The sequence below is a fragment of the Hemitrygon akajei genome, chromosome 10 (assembly GCF_048418815.1).
Source record: "Hemitrygon akajei chromosome 10, sHemAka1.3, whole genome shotgun sequence".
Taxonomy (NCBI): domain Eukaryota; kingdom Metazoa; phylum Chordata; class Chondrichthyes; order Myliobatiformes; family Dasyatidae; genus Hemitrygon; species Hemitrygon akajei.
In genome coordinates this window covers 172,941,542-172,960,525 of record NC_133133.1, presented here as the reverse complement: position 1 = coordinate 172,960,525, position 18,984 = coordinate 172,941,542, and the positions used below count along the sequence as shown (strand labels likewise).

General features: G+C 38.8%; 1 protein-coding gene across 4 annotated transcripts in view; it reads left to right on the top strand.

Annotated features, from left to right (window-relative positions):
• The window catches only part of scaf11 (SR-related CTD-associated factor 11), an 88,134-nt gene that overhangs the window by 51,232 nt on the left and 17,918 nt on the right, over window positions 1-18,984 (top strand). For all 4 annotated transcript variants that reach the window (XM_073059722.1, XM_073059725.1, XM_073059723.1 and 1 more), the window contains 8 exons: window positions 1,292-1,369; window positions 1,573-1,646; window positions 3,391-3,446; window positions 3,752-3,864; window positions 6,157-6,260; window positions 9,161-9,280; window positions 11,241-11,356; window positions 14,326-17,664. In XM_073059722.1, the coding sequence (XP_072915823.1) occupies window positions 1,292-1,369; window positions 1,573-1,646; window positions 3,391-3,446; window positions 3,752-3,864; window positions 6,157-6,260; window positions 9,161-9,280; window positions 11,241-11,356; window positions 14,326-17,664 (4,000 nt within the window). The remainder of the gene's footprint in view (window positions 1-1,291; window positions 1,370-1,572; window positions 1,647-3,390; window positions 3,447-3,751; window positions 3,865-6,156; window positions 6,261-9,160; window positions 9,281-11,240; window positions 11,357-14,325; window positions 17,665-18,984) is intronic.

Here is an 18,984-nt window from a genome sequence, read left to right as displayed (position 1 = left end):
ATGCTATTGCTCCAATTCAAGATGATGGGAGATGTGACAATGATAATCATGGTTACTGCATCAGATAAAGGATGGGATTTCCGTAGGGAGGTGCAGAGGAAGTTTGCCAAGTTGTTGACTAGGACAGAGCATTTCTGTTAGGAGAGTCAGGGTGGATTGGATTTGTTTTTCTTAAAGCAGAAGAAGCTGAAGTGGCTCTTATAAATTATGAGGAGCATTGGTTGGGTAGAAAATTGCAAACTTTTCTATAGCAGCGAGGATCCGAGAAAGAACTACTTCACCCAGAGGCCAGTGAGAATCTGAAATCACTGTCTGGATGGGTGATGGAAGCAGGTACTCTCACTTCAATACACACAAAATGCTGGATGAATTCAGCAGGCCAGGCAAAAATGTATCTAGAGGCATTTTTAAAAAGTTCCAGCTTCTGCAGATTTTCTCATGTTTGTGATATGCCCACTACAAGTAGTGAGAATAATTTTATGACTAACTTGGCAACTTTTCTGAGAATTATTTAAGAAGCTGCTGCAACTGAAATTAGCACATATTTGTATTCAATACAGAAGATGGGATGTTCTGTTGAAGTTGTATAAGATGTTGTTGAGGCCTAATTTGGAGCATTGTCTGCAGTTTTGGTCTCCTACCTAGAGGATGTAAATAAGGTTGAAAGAGTATAGAGAAAATTTGCAAGGTTATTGCCGGGGCTGGAGGACCTGAGTTATAAGGAAAAATTGAATAGGTTAGGACTTTATTATTTGGAACGTAGAAGGTTGAGGAGAGATTTGATAGAGGTATATAAAATTATGAGGTGTATAGATAGGGTATATATAAGCAGGCTTTTTCCACTGAGTTTGAGTGGGACTATGACCAGAGGTCATGGGTTAAGGGTGAAAGGTGAAATGTTGAAGGGGAACATGAGGGGAAACAAGTCTCCAGCACAAGTAGTGCATGTGAGCTCGATTTCAATGTTTAAGAGAAGTTTGGATAGGTACATGGTTGGTTGGAGTATGGAGGGCTATGGTCCCGGTACAGGTCAATGGGAATAGGCAGTTTAAATGGTTTGGCATGCACTAGATAAGCTGAAGGGCCTGTTTCTGTTCTGTACTTTCGTATGACTCTATGACTGACTCTATTTGACCATTCCTCACCGTCCACTCTGTGCCGAAATTTATACTAAGCGTTATTTTCTCAGAATTTGGTTTCATTGCTTGAGTAGTTTAAAATAAACTAATCTTGCATTAGATAATAAAAGTGGTTTGAACTTACATTGTAATTTTTTTTTAATGTTTTACAGAAACTGAGTTCCTGCCCAATAGATAGAACGCCTTTCAGTGTGGTTTATAAACAAGACAATATAAAGTGTAGCACAAAGGTATGGTATTGAAATAATTGTTGATAATTGGATAAATGCAGATAAGTCGAATATTAAAAATAAAATGTCCCAGCTAATTGAATATTATTAAAGTGAGTTACAATAGTGCCCAGTTTGGCAAAATAAACTTTGATTTCTGCCTTCAGAGTTTGAAATAAAAACATTTATTAAAAATTTCAATTTCTCTTTATCCTTTATATCAGATTCCAGTCAGCACTTGCTTCAGTAAAAATTCAAACCAGAAGGAGGGCAGCAGTGGACATGTCAATGTCTCAAGGTTTGTAACAACAAAGTCTTTTGAGATCATCCAAATGTTCCTCCAGCATTTTGTGTTTGTATCTTTTGCAGTAATTGCTTGTTGTTAACAATACTCTCTACTTGAAGACATCTTTCATTAACAGGCTCAGAGCATTTGGCTTATGGCATCATACCTTACAGAATACACCATGTTGGCATCTCTGTAGAACTCTAATTGAACAGAAATCTGCTTGTTCAAGTTTGCCATATGAATGTAATTCGGTATTAATTTTCTCCAGATCTCAACTCCTCCAGATTACCCTTAATTCCACGATCTTTCAAAAATACATCTAATTCCTCTTTAAATACCTCATGATCTCACGTCCATAATCCTTTGGTGTGCAGAGTTCTAGCATGTACCGCTATCTCTTTCTTACAGGTGTCCCTCCCTTTACGCCACTTTGCCTTTACAAAAGACCTACATTAGTAATCTGTTTTCTCATTACAAAGAGGATTTTCACTTTTACGAAAATTTTTCCCATATAAATTAATGGTTCTTTGCTTTACGCCATTTCGGCTTAAGAAAGGTTTCATAGGCATGCTCTACCTTTGTAAAGGGGGGGGGGGGGGGACTCCTGTACAAGGTTGGGGTGGAGTCACTTCTTAGCACAATGTCTTTTCATGTAAGACACCCAGTGGTGGAAGCATTTCAATATTTATCCTTTTGTATCCCCATAGAATGTGGTATATTGCTGTTCCTAATAAGCAACAAATATTCAAAACTTAGTTTTTCATGAGAGTTTAGAATTACTTAGTTTTTAAAATCTGGGAAAATGAAGTTCTGTACATGTTGGAAATTGGTTTTCATCTTCAAAGAGGTGTCAGGCCCTGTTGTGCTTTTAAAGAAGATACTTACCTTAGGTGTGGAAATATTCTAAGTTTATCTTATTGAGTGGACATAAATTCCGAATGTACAAAAAATCTGTGCCATAGCATTCATGTCACTAGGTCTGTTAGTGAGATGATTAAGAACCATGACAACTTGTATAGCACCTTCCACTGAAGGAACTTTGCAACTTGTATAACATGTTTCTGATCACCTTGTGTAATCACAGTCCTCAATACTTACTGCTTTGTGCTTCATTAAAAGTACAATTAGGCTATTATTTCTACAGTACCATTTAGCCAACCATCAGTATCAGAATCAGGTTTAATATCATTGGCATATGTCGTGAAATTTGTTAACATTGGAGCTGCCGTACATTGCAATGCATGATAATAGAGAAAAAAACTGAATTACAGTAGGTATGAACGTATTAATAGTTAAGTTAAAAAAAGTAGTGAATTAGTGTTCATAGCTTCAATGTCCATTCAGAAATCAAATGGCAGAGGAAGAAAAGCTTTTGCTGAATCATTGAGTGTGTGTCTTCAGGCTTCTGTACCTCCTTCCTGATGGTAGCAGTGAAGAAAGGGCATGTCCTGGGTGGTGGGAAATCCTTAATAGATGCTACCTTTTTGAGTCATCGCTCCTTGAAGATGTCCTGGATATTGTAGAGGCTAGTGCCCATGATGGAGCTGACTAATTTTACAACTCTGCAGCTTTCTCGATCCTGTGCAGTGGCCTTCTCCCCCCCCCCCCCCCCCTCCCACAAACCAGCCGGTGATGTAGCCACTTAGAATGCTCTCCACGTTACATCTGTTGAAATTTGCCATCTCTTAAGATAATCAAGATTTTATGAGAGTATCAAAAAACATTATATGTTTATTTCTTCTGAAAATTTCAGGGAACATGATGTTTTGAATGATGGAGTATGTACGTGCCTAAAGGAAACATGCAAAAGTAAGTAGAAAATTATTTTAATAGTATAAGGAAGTAAACATATTTCAGAAGTAAGTTTATTTTTGTTTTCTCTGGCAAAGTTTTGGGTTTTTAATTCAGTTATTCTAGTTGCTTAATACTCAGCATTTCATAACTTTTGTGCTTGTTAAATATGAGAGTGGTGTCGTAGGTGCTCAGTTATGGCAGTGGAACCATGGGTTGGGAAGAAACATCTGCGTGAAACATTAGCTCCCTGTGATGTAGAATATTGGTCTGTGATTCAAAAGTGAAATGATATGCAGCATCTTTGAAAATTTTTTGGACAGGGCACTCTGATGACTGGCAACAAACTGAATTCCGTGATATACAAAGCACATCCATCATTGCCAATAACAAAAGGAGCCCTAATGCGAGGAATACCAAGAAGACTAAAAATAAGGTTAGTTTAAATGTGTAAAGTTTCATAAATCCATAGAGTTTTGTTATAGGCATTCAAAGTTTTTTGAGGCATTTGTTATAAAGCAAAACTCCTGTAAAACATCATTTTTTTTTGAAGAACCACGTGTCTGTGCTGTTTGATTATATAATTAATGCAGTGCTTTAACTTAACAAACATCTTAACTTTATATACAATGACAAATTCAGCATTTCAGTTGCCACTTATTAAGATACCAGTAAATAAATGACTCTGCAATTACATGTCCCTGTCTACCTCCCACTGTTTCCCAATGAACACTCACATGGACAGAAGTAGCTTAAGGGTTAAATTCTGGAATATCAGTTAATAATATCATTGAATATTATATGTAATGGAATATCTTTTAAATTCCTGTGGCATACAGAATAAGAGGATATCTCCTCTTTAGTTTTTCTCAGTAATGGAAAGCACAATAAACAGTTTTGTGAGGATAAGTACATTTATAATTGTCTTAAATTTAAGAATTGGTGATGGGTAGTTGCAAATACTAATTTTGAAGTTTTTTATGCAAGACATATTTTGAGTGTAGTGTTCAGTAGTGTATGCACATTCTCAAATCTATATTTCAACATCTTTAGTTTTTCGACTACATTCTTGGGATGTTGTTCTGAGTAAGTGCTTTTGAGCTATTCCTTGAGCTACCAACAGAAGTGATTTTATTCAACACAATCTAATCCATTCATCTGTTATGTGTCAAGAGTGGCTCAGTGGTATAGTCAGTAGATCTGTCCCTCGTTGACCAATGCTCACTCCTGAACAGTGAGGTTTTCTGTGTGTAGTTTACACTTCATGGTTCACCCAGCACCTTCTCAATACCTCCCATGGCCAAAAGACATTTGAGTTGTTAGGTTAATTGGTCACTCTAAATTGCCCTATTATGTGAAGGTGAGGAGAATGGGATTACTCACTGGGCTGGCATAGATTCAGTGGGACAGACTAGCCTCCTCCTTTATCATAAGGAAATATGAACTATGCTTTTGTAGAACTGTTAGCTGTATAAGCATGACCAGGTAAGGACTGATTTGTTTTTCTAAGTTAGATTAATATACTAGTGTTTTTTTTATATATGTATCATTTTGAGAGTGAAGTGACCGCAAGCCTATTTGGCTGTTCTGTGCAAGTCATTTTAATTTGTAAACATTTATTGCTTCCATAAAATGAATTGCCAATTAATCTTGTGACCCACTGTTTCCTCTTGTCTTTGAACTGATTGATTTTTATTTTTATTTTTCTGTCAATGTGTTAATTTCAAGTCTTGATGATTTATTTACCTATTCGTTGTTCTAGTATGATGCTCTATTATTACTGAGAAGAAATGGATATCAGTTCTTGTTCTGTCATATTGGCACTGTTTTCGGTGGAAAGCTAACATATTTCGATGACAAGTGACCACTGGTTAGACACAGGCTCAGCTTTTCTTCCTGCCACCAGTGCCCCTCACTTCTCTCCAAGTTATGGCAGAAAATTGTGAATTCATATCTGCCGGCAAGTGTTTGTGCTGTGTACTGACAGCAGAACTTCTGTGCCCTGCATCTGTGATGTGTCAGCGCATGTATGCACCCTGGGTAAACATAGAAAATAGGTGCAGGAGTAGGCCATTCAGTATGATCATGGCTGATCATCCAACTCAGAACCCTGTACCTGCCTTCTCTCCATACCCCCGATCCCTTTAGCCACAAGGGCCATATCTAACTCCCTTTTAAATATAGCCAATGAACTGGCCTCAACTGTTTCCTGTGGCAGATAATTCCACAGATTCACCACTTTCTGTGTGAAGAAGTTTCTCCTCATCTCGGTCCTAAAAGGCTTCCCCTTTATCCTTAAACTGTGACCCCTCATTCTGGACTTCCCTAACATCGGGAACAATCTTCCTGCATCTAGCCTGTCCAATCCCTTTAGAATTTTATACATTTCAATAAGATCCCCCCCTCAATCTTCTAAATTCCAGTGAGATGAGATCCCCCCTCAATCTTCTAAATTCCAGCGAGTATAAGCCCAGTCGATCCAGTCTTTCTTCATATGAAAGTCCTGCCATCCCAGGAATCATCTAGTGAGTTTGTGCTTTCTGATGTAGGTCCAGCAATAAGTAGAGGCAACAGCTGGATGAGCAGCTGAGAAAGTGCCCTCACCCTGAACTTGCCTGTGTTTTAATGTTCCAAAGGAATGAGATAACACTGACTTGCAAATTTCATTTTACATGTATCAGTATAGAGTATCCTTTTAATTTCATAAAATTACTTTTTTCTTTAATAGCTTAACAGAAGGAAACATCAGCAGTCATGTGTGAAGAATGACCTGAACAGTTTTTCTCCACAGTATGGGGAATCAGAAATGTCCCCTTTCCTGTCTGAAAACAGGTAAAGCTCACTCCTTAAGCTGATTCAGGCTAATAATGTTTCAGAACTATTAAATGAAAAGAAGTGGCCTTGTTGAGTGTTCCATGGATCATTTAAGTTGTATTAATGGTGCAAAACCTATTTTTTCAGTGTTAAGCTTGCTTCATTTGTACATTAAAAAGTACCAATCAGAGTTACCATGCAACATACCGTCCTGAAGTTACATGAAGGTTCAAATAGCTTCGCATAAAAGTATAAGAGCTGGCAATTACTAAGTGAAGTGGTAAAATTTATGATAAGTGCATTTTTTAACATTTTAAAGTCTTACTGAAATAAAAATCAGCACAATTTTTGATGTTGCTTTCCCAAGGGAAACTAAAGATGAATCACATGTTAGGATTCAGTGCATGGTTATTGGAACATTATATGCACCCAATCTGTTTAGAATAATATACAAATTTATTATTGTGATTTTTGTAGTTTACTGAAACCATTTTCTATAGGAATGAGTCTAGCATATGTAAAAATTATAAAAATTAACTGTATAGTTGGGTTATATGATCCCAAAGGAAATTACAGTGTCACAGTAGCATTACAAGTGCACAGATATAAATATTAGAAGAGAAGTAAAAAATAAGTTACCACAAACTGTCTAACATGAGGGGATGGTCATTACTTCCCTGGCTATAGGTTGACATTATAGAGCCTAATAGCCGAGGGTAAGAATGACATCATTTAGCACGCTTTAGAGCAGCGCAGTTGTCTTAATTGAATATCACTTTTGTCTGGTTAAAACTGTTCAATTAGTTAAATATCTGAAGATATTTTGAGGGAGCAAATTTTACAAATGAACTATTGTCAATGTTGATATCAGATTGGTAGATATTACAGAATAATTTGTGTGTTGAGTTGTAAGTGAATTATGTTAGGTGGAATTTACCATCCACATTTGATAGCACTGGAAAACAATTTTTTTCAAAACTGTTGCTCCCTCAGAATTTTTTTGTTTATGATAGAGCGCTTGACACTGAACACAAATATAATTTCAGACTGCTTGTATCACATGAATTTGAAGAAACAAGAAATTAACTTTAATTGAATGTAATGCATTTAATTGCATAATGTTGCTGAACAAAGCTAAAAAATATTTGGTTGATGATTTTCATTTCTACTCAGTGTCTGAGGCTTCTTGATTAGTTATCCAACAATAGTCAGCCAGCATTGATAGATTCCATTTGCCCTGATACTGTTTTTCCATGACCACAATGACCTGGTGAAACCTTTTACCGTGCTCATCACTGAGAGTGCCAAGATTCGCAGGGAAGAAGTCTAAATGGAAATGCAGAAAATGAATTTTTAGTGACATGTTACACTTCATTGTTTTGTATGCTTGAAGCATGTTGTCAACCAGCTGCATGTAGTTTGGTGCTTTGTAGTTGCCAAGAAAATTTTTCAATAACATCTTTGATTGTCTTCAAAGTGATTTTCTCTGGTCCCACTAAGTTCTTCAAACTGCCTGTCATTGTTGACCTGTTTAAGTTGTGGACCAACAAAAATGCCTTTCTTAATCTCGACATCAATTATTGTGATTTGAGTTATGAATTGAAATAACAAATGTAACCCTTGGTTCGGGTAGCAGCTTAATCTAGGGGAAGGGGCCTAACTTAAGGAATCTTGTTTGGGTGGATGCTGTGTGATGTGTTCCCCTGTTACAAATCAGTGCCATGAAATAACAAACAGTACACAATATCTGTTCAAACGACTGAGCTTTCTAATTCTTAATTTGAGTATATGATTAGTAAAGGAACAAATAAAGAAAAGGGCGCATTCTCATGAAACAGTCTTGGGACTGTTTCCAAAGCACAACTTTGGAACTCACGGTTCCATCCATTTGTTCCATGTCGAGCTCCTCTGAGCATAGCTGACCCTTGGACCCTCGCTCCAAGTCCACTCCAAACTCCAACTCTGTCCATTCGCAACTTCTCTCTTCATCTCTCCCAGACAAAAGACTGTGAAATCCCTGTTCCCAGACCTACAAGAAAGAACAACTTGCCTCTCATTGGATAGCACACATTCCCAAGCCCCGTTATCTCTAGTCATTACCCAAACATTGCTGCTACAGAAAAACCATTACGTTAGCAGTGAAACATTACAGAGAGGCCATTACATTAGTAGTGAAACCTTACAGTGCGTTACACAAATATAGGTGATTTCAAAAAAGTGGTGTGTGTGAGGGAAATTTCGTGGTGATTTACATAATCAGCAGCCCAAAATCCATAAGATACACCGATAAATATTCAGGAAGCAAAATCATTGTTGTCCAGTGTTATCTGTGTAGCACCTTTTAATGGAGTAAACTACGTTACATGGCATCAAAGGTTACAGGGAGAAGGCCAGGAACTGCTATACATATGGTGCATAGGAAACTGAGGATGACTGTGAAGCCCAAACTGGAGAGAACAAGTTTGAAGGCAAGCCCTGGAGGGATTTGAACACAGAAGAGAATTATATATTAGGGCATTTCAAGTTTATCTTCTATGAACTATAATGGAACACACATTAAAGAATAAGTAGTGAAGCAGTTAGCACTAGTGGCCTGGTTTCAATTCCACCCTTGTCTGTAGGAAGTTTGTATGACCTCCCCATGACTGCATGGGCTTTCTCCAGGTACTCCAGTTTCCTCTCATATTCCAAAGATGTACGAATTAATAGGTTAATTGGTCACATGGATGTAATTGGGCGGCACAGACTCTTTGGGCCAGAAGGGTCTGTAACTATGCTATTTCTCTAAAAGAAAATATGATGTGGTTATTTTTTGGGGAGAAATGGCCACAGTTTCTTTAGTAGTTCGGCAAAATCTGGACTGTGTAATGGTGAACATATGTTTTGTTCTTGCTATTCAAAAATATTCTCTTTTATAGCACCGAGTTTGTTGACATCTGTGAAGTTGCACCGCTAATCAGAGAGAAGCAAAGAGGACCTGAGTCACTTAGATTGCCATGGCGAAATGTTCTTGCTGCTCTTACAACAGAAATGTTGAGGTACTGACTCCGAATGAAATTAAAGCTTAAATTTGTGTATTGGATATTTTAATGTTTGGAGCAATGGCTTAATACATTGGATAACAGTTTTGTTCCTTAAGACTGTGAGATAGCAACATCACCAATATTGATTGGCTAATACCAATGACTGCTTATTGGTCACAACTTTGCGAGCATCAAAGAAAACTTAACAGAATGTAGAACAGAGAACAACACAGCACAATACAGGCCTTTCGGCCCACGATGTTGTGCCAACCTTCTAACTTACTCCAGGATCAATCAAACCCATCAATTCTTCTTTTATGCATGTGCTTAAGAGTCTCTTAAATGCCTCTAATGTATCTGCCTTTATCACCACCCTGGCAGGGTGTTCCATGCACCCACTGCTCTATTTGTTTAAATAAAATCTACCTCTTGACATACCCCCTTTTTACTTTCCTCCAATCACCTTAAAGTTATGAGCTCTTGTGTTAGCTATTGCTGCCCTGTGAAAAGGGTTCCAGCTGTCCATTCTATCTATGCCTCTTATCATCTTAATCAGCAGAATATTTTAATGATTAGTTTATATATAAAATTGGGTTTGTATTGTGCTTTTGCTGTTTGTTATCATTTTTCCAAAATGTGTGTCAATTTTTTAAAAATGCCTCTAGGTACAGTTTTGTCCAATCCTGGCAAGATGGCTAACCTCAATTTGTTGTTAATGTAGCTGTTTCAGGTCTCCGATTCATTTTTTCTAAAAGGCAGATTGTGTACAGTACATACACAGTTATATATTAACACAGAGATTCTGCAGATTCTGGAAATCCAAAGCAACACACACAAAATGCTGAAGGAACTCGGCAGGTCAGGCAGCATCTATAAAAATGAAAAAGTTGACGCTTGGAGCCGAGACCCTTCAACACGGCTGGATAGGAAGGGGGAACACATCAGAATAAAAGGTTGGGGGTAGGGGAAGGAGGACAAGCTAGAAGGTGATAGATGAAGCCAGGTGACTGGGAATGGTAAAGGACTGGAGAAGAAGGAATCTGACAGGAGAGGATAGTATATCACAGGAGAAAGATGGGGAGATAAAAGGCAGGTGAGAAGAAGGGCTAAGAAGCTAAGTGGGGAATAGAAGAAGGAGGGGAAAAGAAAAAAATTGCCGGAAGGAAAAATCAATATTCATGCAATGGAGGGTACTCAGACATAATATAAGATGTTCCTCCTTCATCCTTAGAGTGGCCTCATTGTGGCAGAGGAGGAGGCCATGGATTAACATATTGGAACGGGAATGGGGATAGGAATTAAAATGGGAAATTCTGCTTTTGGAGGATGGAGTAGAGGTGCTCAACAAAGCAGTCCCCCAGTTTATGTTGTGTCTCACCAATGTATAGGAGGCCACATCAGGAGCGCCAGATGCTCGAGGCAACCTCAGCAGATTTGCAGGTTATACATTCTCTATATCAGTGATCCTGATTGTCCAATAGGATTTTATGTGGAAAATAAGAAGTTGGAGAGGTTCTGGAGCATTGTCTCACCTTTTTATTCACTTCTGTACATTCTTGTTGCTTTGTCAGCCAGTTTTCCTCTAAAACAGTATCATTAAAGCATGTCATTATCGTTATCTAGCCAATAATTCAACCTGCAGTATAACTTTGGTTCCACTTGAGCTGAAAACCTTGAATTATGCAAATTAGAAATGTTCTGAAAGCCATAATTTGTAACATCAAACACTCCTAGTGACTCTGCGTACTTAACTTGGTTGTTAACTATATTTTAAATTGATATTTTGTCTTTACCTATGCTCCATACTAAAATGGGTCATTTGCCTCATGAAAACAATAATTTACATTGCTTTATGTAAGACAAGTGTAATTCACCTATTTCAAATGTAGTACTTCAGTTTTCATGCAGTATGTTTTAGTTGGCCAATACGGAGGGAAAGCAGAGTGTTTCTTTTTGAGACTTTTTTCTTTTACAGATATGAAACAAGCTTAATTTCTGTTGAAAATGATGAAACAGCAACTGCTTTACCTCTGCGAGATCTGACATCAGGAGCTTCTTTTCTGTCGAACCCACTTGGATTGGGGCGTTCTGGTGAGATAATTATTTCCAACTCAAAGACAGCCTCTTTCTAGGTACTTTCTGATTTTAAAACCTTTATGGTTTGCACTGTTCAGCATTTTTGCTGCTTAATGATACACTCATAGTTGCAAGAAATTGTTTAAAATATACTTTTTAGCTTTTCTTTAGTCAATTATTTTGCTTAAAATTCCGTAGGATATTTTTATCGTCAACTCTTAAAGAAAGTAATTGTACAAGGACATATATTGAAGATCTGGGTTTTTTTTTCATTTCCTTTGCTACTTGTCAGCATCAATTTTGGAAATTTGTTCATTACAGTAAAAACATTAAGAATAGTTTAAAAAAAAATCCCACTTTTATTTCCAAGTTTGAACGTTACCTGTGTAGCAGCTAGAGTAACACTTTACAGTGCCAGCAATTAGGGCTTAATTCCCACCTCTGCCTGTCAGGAGTTTATGCATTCTCCCTGTGACCGCTGGGGTTTCCTCTGGATGCTCCGGTTTCCTCCCACTTTCTAAAGATGTACGGGTTAGTGGGTTAATTGTTCACATGGGTGTATTTGGTGGGTTCATTGGGCTGGAAGTGCCTGTTACTGTGCTGTATTTCAAAATAAAAGTCATTGCTATTATTTTACTTGTATAAAAATTTGGCTGACAAATAATACAGCGTGATATCATTTGCAGATATAGTCTGAAAAATGGCAGATGGATTTTAACCCCAATAAATGTTCGGTGTTGCACTTTGGTAGGGCGATTGCAAGGAAGACAGAGCACTGTTGAAGGCAAGGTCTCAAAGAGATGTTGGGATCCAAGTTCATAACTCCTGGAAAGTGGCTACATAGGTCGATAAGGTGGTAAAGAAGGCTTATGGAATGCATGCTTTTATTAGTTGAGGCACTGAGTTCAAAAGTCAGGAGGCTATGTTGCAACTTTATAAAACTCTGGTTAGACCACACCTGGAGTATTGCTTACAGTTCTGGGAAGGATGTTGAGGCTTTGGACAGAGTTCTGAAGAGGCTTACCAGGATGCTGCCTGGTTTAGAAGGCATGTGCTATCACGATAAACTTGGGCTGTTTTCTCTGGAGTGTTAGAGGCTGAGATGAGGTACACAGGATTATGAGGGGTATAGATAGAGTGGACAGGGTCTGTTTTCCAGGGTTGAAATGTCTAATACCAGGGGGTTACCTTAAAGATTAGTAGAAATCTCAGTGCTATTTAAATATAACAGATTACCTGTTAAAAGTGTTTTCAGTGAAATCGTAAAGCTGTGTTCTGTTAATGACAGGTGAAATGTTTAAGGGGAACACGAGGGGGGCTTCTTCACTCAGGGTGATGCAAGTGTCAGTAGAAGTGGTAGATGTGGGTTCAGATTTCTCTAAAAGAGAAATTTAGTTAACTACCTGGTTGAAGTGGGTAATGAAGACTTTAGTCCAGGGGTAGGTCAATGGGACTAAGCAGAATAACAGTTTGGCACAGATTAGAAGGGTGAAAGGGCTTCTTTCTGTGCTGTAGCACTCTATGGCTAAGTAATTTTTAATTTCTAGATAATGTGCACATTTAGCACAAATTCCGTTTGTTATCCAATGACAAAATTTTATGTTAATGCCATGTGTAAAAGGACCTGACTTCATAAGCACTGTACCACATCTTCTGGTTGAACAAAAACATTTTCCATTCTATGATTTTTTTGAACTGATGTTTTTTTACATAGACAACTTAGACTGGTGTTTATTGTCTGCCAAAGGTGATTAAGGGGCAGAAGAGGCCAGAGAGAACTCCCAGACGTACAAATTCTGATCACATAGTACAAATTAGTCATTAATAGTGACAAATCCTTCACTTGAGAGGTATTCTGGACTTAAGTTTGGCATATCTGATTGGTGCAGACACACTCTGTGGTAACATAGATTATACTAAAGTATTATTTAGATATTTAAATCTGCAATCTTCCTATCTAGAGAAATAACTACAAATGCAAATTAACATAATCATTCAGTCAAACAGAACAATAGATAGCTAAGTATTTCTCTGATTGGTAAGTCCATGGCACAATCTGCTGCATTAAATTAGCAACTAAAGATGCTTTACTTAAGACCTAAGCCCTCTTACCTAGTTTAAATTGATAGTTTCCTGTTTGTTAGATGTATTTTCCCAAGATGAGTGTTTGATAGTTCCTCGAGTTTTTATTCTTACAGTGAGCATATTATTCTGCCTTTGTTTAAGAACTTAAGACCATAAGACATAAGAGCAGAATTAGGCCATGCAGCCCATCAAGTCTCCCTGCCATTCAATCATGGCTGATTTATTATCTCTCCAACTCCATCCTTCTGCTTTCATCTCGTAACCTTTAACATCTTTACTTATCAACCTCCACTTTAAATAAATGTACCTAATGATTTGGCCTCCACAGTCATTTGTGGCAATGAATTCCATCGATTCACCACCCTCTGGCTAAAGAAATTCCTCCTCATCTTTGTTCTGAAGGGATGTCCTTCTATTCTAAGGTTGTGCCCTCTTGTCCTAGGTCCTTCCCCCTCACTATGGGAAATATCCTCTGCATGTCCACTAACCAGACCTTTCAGTATTCAGTATGTTTCAGTGAGATATCTCCTCGTTCTGAACTCAAGTACTGAGCTATCAGACGCTCCTCGTGTTGATTTTAAATGAACTGATAAAGAGCTTATTATGCTGTAATTTCGAAAACTTACAGTAACATATTTATCGCTTACTGTTGAAGCACTATGCTCCGTTAACTGTGAACACCCATACCCTAGTTATCTGAAGATCTCTTTACATGGTGTGGAAAAAGGAAGATAATTTCAGGAAACTATAAAGCCAAAAGAAATGTTCATTTAAAAATAAAGAACTGGAGATATATGGCAGATGGTCCTTTGCTAACTTTCAGTTAATTGGTCGTATTATGTTTTGCAGTGCTCCAGTAAGCAAACAGTTATTGATTAAACATTATTATATTTATCCAGTTAATTTTCCTGGCCAGAAGTGTGCACTTGCAGGCACCAGAGGAGGTGGAGAGAGAAAGAGTAAGTCTGGCACAACAGGTAGTACAAATGCAAGCACTTCTGAAGCTTCACAAGGCAGGAGAAGATCAATGCGCATCAGCAGAGCAGAAAACACGGACAAATGTGCCAGCTCATCTCAAAGGCCTCAGTCAAGTTCGGCCACATCGGTTTCCAAAGCACCTGTGGAAAGTTCACAAACTCCACCAAGAAAGGCTGGAAAGCAAAAGGCTACCAAAAGAAAATTAGAGAACGAACAAAGTAAAATTCCCTCTAGTAAAAGGAAAACCAGAGTTACCCGTAGTTCCTACAAGAAATCTGATTCTGGTGGTTCAGACCCAAATGATAGTCCAGTTGTCAGTGAAACTGAGCCTCAACCTCACACACCTGTCTCCAGTGAAAAGCAGGTGACAAGTATGGATGATATTAGTCCAAGCCACTTATCAGCTAATGGTTGTAATGAAACAATTCCTTCAAAAGAAAAGGATAAAGAGGAAGAAGTTACTGAAACAGAGTGCAGTCATGCTGAGGATCCAAACCTATCTGTTGATGAAGTGGACTCTGCACTAATTACTGACCCAGTTAACAGTGAAGACTCAGGAAATGCAAATCTTCCTCCATCTACTGAAGCTGAAAATTTCATGGAACTTAACTCAGGAAAAGCAGCAGAAGGTAGTAACAAAGAAATGGTCACAATGGAACCACATCATTTGAAAGATGAGACGTATTCTCTGAGTGCAGATGCACCCTGTACCAGTGCATCCAATAACGATCAAGCTATTGGTCTCTCAAATTTTCCTGAATGCCCATCAAATAAAGATTGTGATCAGGTAAAAAGTAATTCACCAACAGTAGATCAATATTCTGAGGCAGAGTTTACAGAGGAGAGCATGGGAAATCCTGAACAAGTATCTGAATATGTGGGTGTCTCTGAAAAACAGCCAACTGCTGAAACTACAGGAATACATGAAGATAGTATGCTCTCTGAGCAGAAATTGTCATTGGATAGTAATGATTTTGAACACACTAATAGAGCTGAGTCTGCAGAAATAAAGGAAGGCCCAGGTGAGGGAGACCATACATCAGGTTATAAAAGTGATACTGATAAAGAGTCATCAATTGAAGTGCCTGAAAGTATTGCAGGAAATAGTGACCTGATGAATGAAACATCTTTGGAGAATATCAAACCCGAGCGTGTGAAAACTGAGGAAACTGCAGAAAGTCTAGGTGCTGATACAGAATGTGATTATGGAAGTATTGACCAACAGGGTGCAGGGACACCTGAAACATGTATGAAAGATAACAACCTGAAACACGAAATGACCTCAGAGCAACTAAAGCAGGAGGAGTTTGACTTGGGTTCAATGAAAGCTTTAAATGCACCAGAAGACGTGTCTGAGATTAAAATAGGTGCTGGTCACAAATTATCTATCGAAAACCATAAAGACGTCATGGAGAATGTTAGCTTGAAGTCTGAATTAGATCCAGAGAACATTGGACTTCAATGTGACATGGAGCTGGATGGAGTTTCAAGTAATCCTAATCAGGCATCTGATCCTGTAAGTGACTTTCATCAGCAGTCAGTTGATGAAAGACCTGAAAAAGAAGTGGAGAATGAATGTCCAAAAATTGAAACCTCTAAAGAAGTACCTAGCCATATTCAAGTGAATGCGGAGGCACAGGAAGATAAAGCTAAAAGTGAAGTGTTTACTGATGGGATCTGCAGTGTTGGTCCTGAGGACTTTAATGTCGATAACAATGAGGTAGTGGCTATGGAATGTGATTCGCCTATCAATGACCACCAAATGCCTGAAGCTGAGCCGGAATCTGAAAAAAACTCAAAAGAGAGTGAAGTAAACTCTGTTTTATCCGTGGGTTCAACTCACGAGCAATTGCCACCAGATTCCTCTGTTGAAAATATCACTAAGGAAGGACCTCCTGAGACTGAACTTGAGAAAAGGTCAGAACAGAAAGAAAAAGACGTTCCACGTCGCAAATCTAGATTCCATGCAGCATCCACAACTTGGTCTCCAGAAAGGGAAAGAAAACGTGAACCTAAGAGATCTAGTTCAGAGTTCCAAGGAAAATCTGTACCCACAGCTCAAGAAAGGCCCATGCCCGTACCTGAAGAGAGCTCTGACTCCAAACCACGGGAGAGATCTGGTTCCCGGGGGAGATCTGGCTCCAAGTCAAGACCACGTTCCAAATCACAGGGCAGGTCACGGTCCAGGTCACGGTCATGGTCCCGGTCCCGGGAAAGGTCAAGGTCTAGATCTAGAACACAGGGGAGATCCAGGTCACGGTCACGGGGAAGGTCCAGGTCTAGGTCACGGGGGAAAGACCATTATAGTCATTTGGACAAACCTACACATGAGCGAACTCGTTCATGGGGGGATGATGGTGACCGAAATGTCCCAACATCTCCATCTTGCAAGAAAAGGTCTAGGTCTCCAAGCAAGGAGAGAGGCAAGGAAGAGACTCCCAGTGAAAGTGGGAAGGCGGAAGCAGACAAGGGAAGAAAAGGTAGGCAGCGTTCTAGATCTAGGTCCAAATCCAGAAAAAGGTGTTATTCTGGAGACAAAGAGGATAAACCTGGTTTTTCTCCAGGCAGGAGGGACAGGAATATGGATGACAGCTGGAGAAATACGCGAGGAAAGGATAGATTCAGGATGAATGATTGGGATAGACCGAGGGGATTTGATAGGTTCAGAAAAGATAATCGGAATAGAGAATTTCACCAAATGTCCAGATACCCAAATGAGCAGTTAGCTGGAGATACAAATGATTATTTAGAAGACAGGAACCCTGAATGGGTAATGGAACAAATGCAGCCATCATCTGATGTTCGTATGAGAGAAAATGAATACAGGAATGATGCCAAGTGGGAAGAAAACAGATATGAAAGGGATGATTCTTGGGCAAATAGGAACTTTGTCCCTGGCTGGAAGCGTGGGCGTGGACGTTTTCGGGGAGGACCATTTCGTGGTGACCAAAGTGAAATTCCTTGGCAAAATCGAAGGTCAAATTTCTCAGGTGAACAGAATAATTCAGGAGGAAAGTACCAGGGGACTGGATCGCGCAGATATAATGACCATCAGCCCAACAGATGGAGAGGTGATTCGAATCCATCTTCTGATGTCCGTGACCGTTCTGGATGGTCTTCTTTCTCCAGCTGGAATGCAAGGAAAACTCTGCCAGCAGATGTCCAAAATTATTATGCAAATAGGGGAAGGCAAGCTTCAGGGACACAGTCAACCTGGCAGGGCTCAGAGGAAGAACAGTACCAGGCTTCATCAGAGCAAGGTTTGTACTTTGCTTATTTTCACTTCCTTTTATAAAAAATGTAGAGGATTTTTTAATTATATAAACCTACATGACAGTACTTGATGATGTAATGGGTGATTAGTCCTGAAAAGATATTCTTAAAAATGTAAATGCTAGAAATACTAGAATGTTGTGCTTTGTTTCGGATTTCCAGTATTTTTTTTACAACAATGCAAAAGTAAAAATAATACAAACATGGGAAACCCTGAATAAAACCTCACATTTTAAAAATGCTGAATTACAAGGATAAAAAGAAAATTGAAATCTTGTGTATGCTTTTGTGAACACTAATACTTTTTATAAGATAGTGGCTTGTCTGTTTTTTAATTCCTGCTGTGAATTATTAATGAAATTGAAATGCGCAATCACATCAATCAAGGAATGGATGCCAAGTTTATAAATGCCTCACTAGCAAAACAAAAAAATTGCTAACTTTAGCACTAAGTGCAATCTTAGAGAGGGATGCCAGTCTTATGATTACCAAAATGGCTTAACTTCATGGATTCCATAAGACCATAAGATACAGGAGCAGACTTAGATCATTTGGCCCATTGAATCTGCACCGCCATTTCATCATGGCTGATCCATTTCCCTGCCTTCTTCCCATATCCCTTCATGCCATGACTAATCAAGAATCTAGCAGCCACTGCCTTAAATATACTAATGACTTGGTCTCCACAGCTGCCTGTGGCAACAAATTCCACAGATTCGCCACTCTCTGGCTAAAGAAATTCCTCCCCATCTCTGTTCTAAACGGACATCCCTCTATTCTGAGCCTGTCCCCTCTGGTCTTAGACTCCCCCCATCACAGAAAACATCCTCTCCACATCCACTCTATCAAGGCCTTTCAACACTTGATAGGTTTCATTGAGATCCTCCTCATTCCTCTGAATTCCAGTGAGTACAGGCCTAGAGCAATCAAATATTCCTCATATGATCCTGGAATCATTTTCGTGAGCTTCCTTTGAACCCTCTCCAATGTCAGCACATCCTTTCTTTGATAAGGGGCTCAAAGCTGCTCACAATACTCCCAAGTGAGGCCTCACCAGTGCCTTATAAAGCCTCAGCATTACATCCTTGCTTTTATATTGTAGCCGTCTCGAAATGAATGCTAACATCTAATGGATTCCATTCATTTGGGCTGTCAAACAACAACAGAACAAATTTCAAATTAAAAGTGTCGCAAAATCTTGTAGATAAAGTGAAACTGTTTCTGTTGATCCAGTATCAAGAACCGGGAAACATGGAAAAGATTGTCAAAGAAAGTAAAACCTACATGAGGAAAACTTAAAAACAACA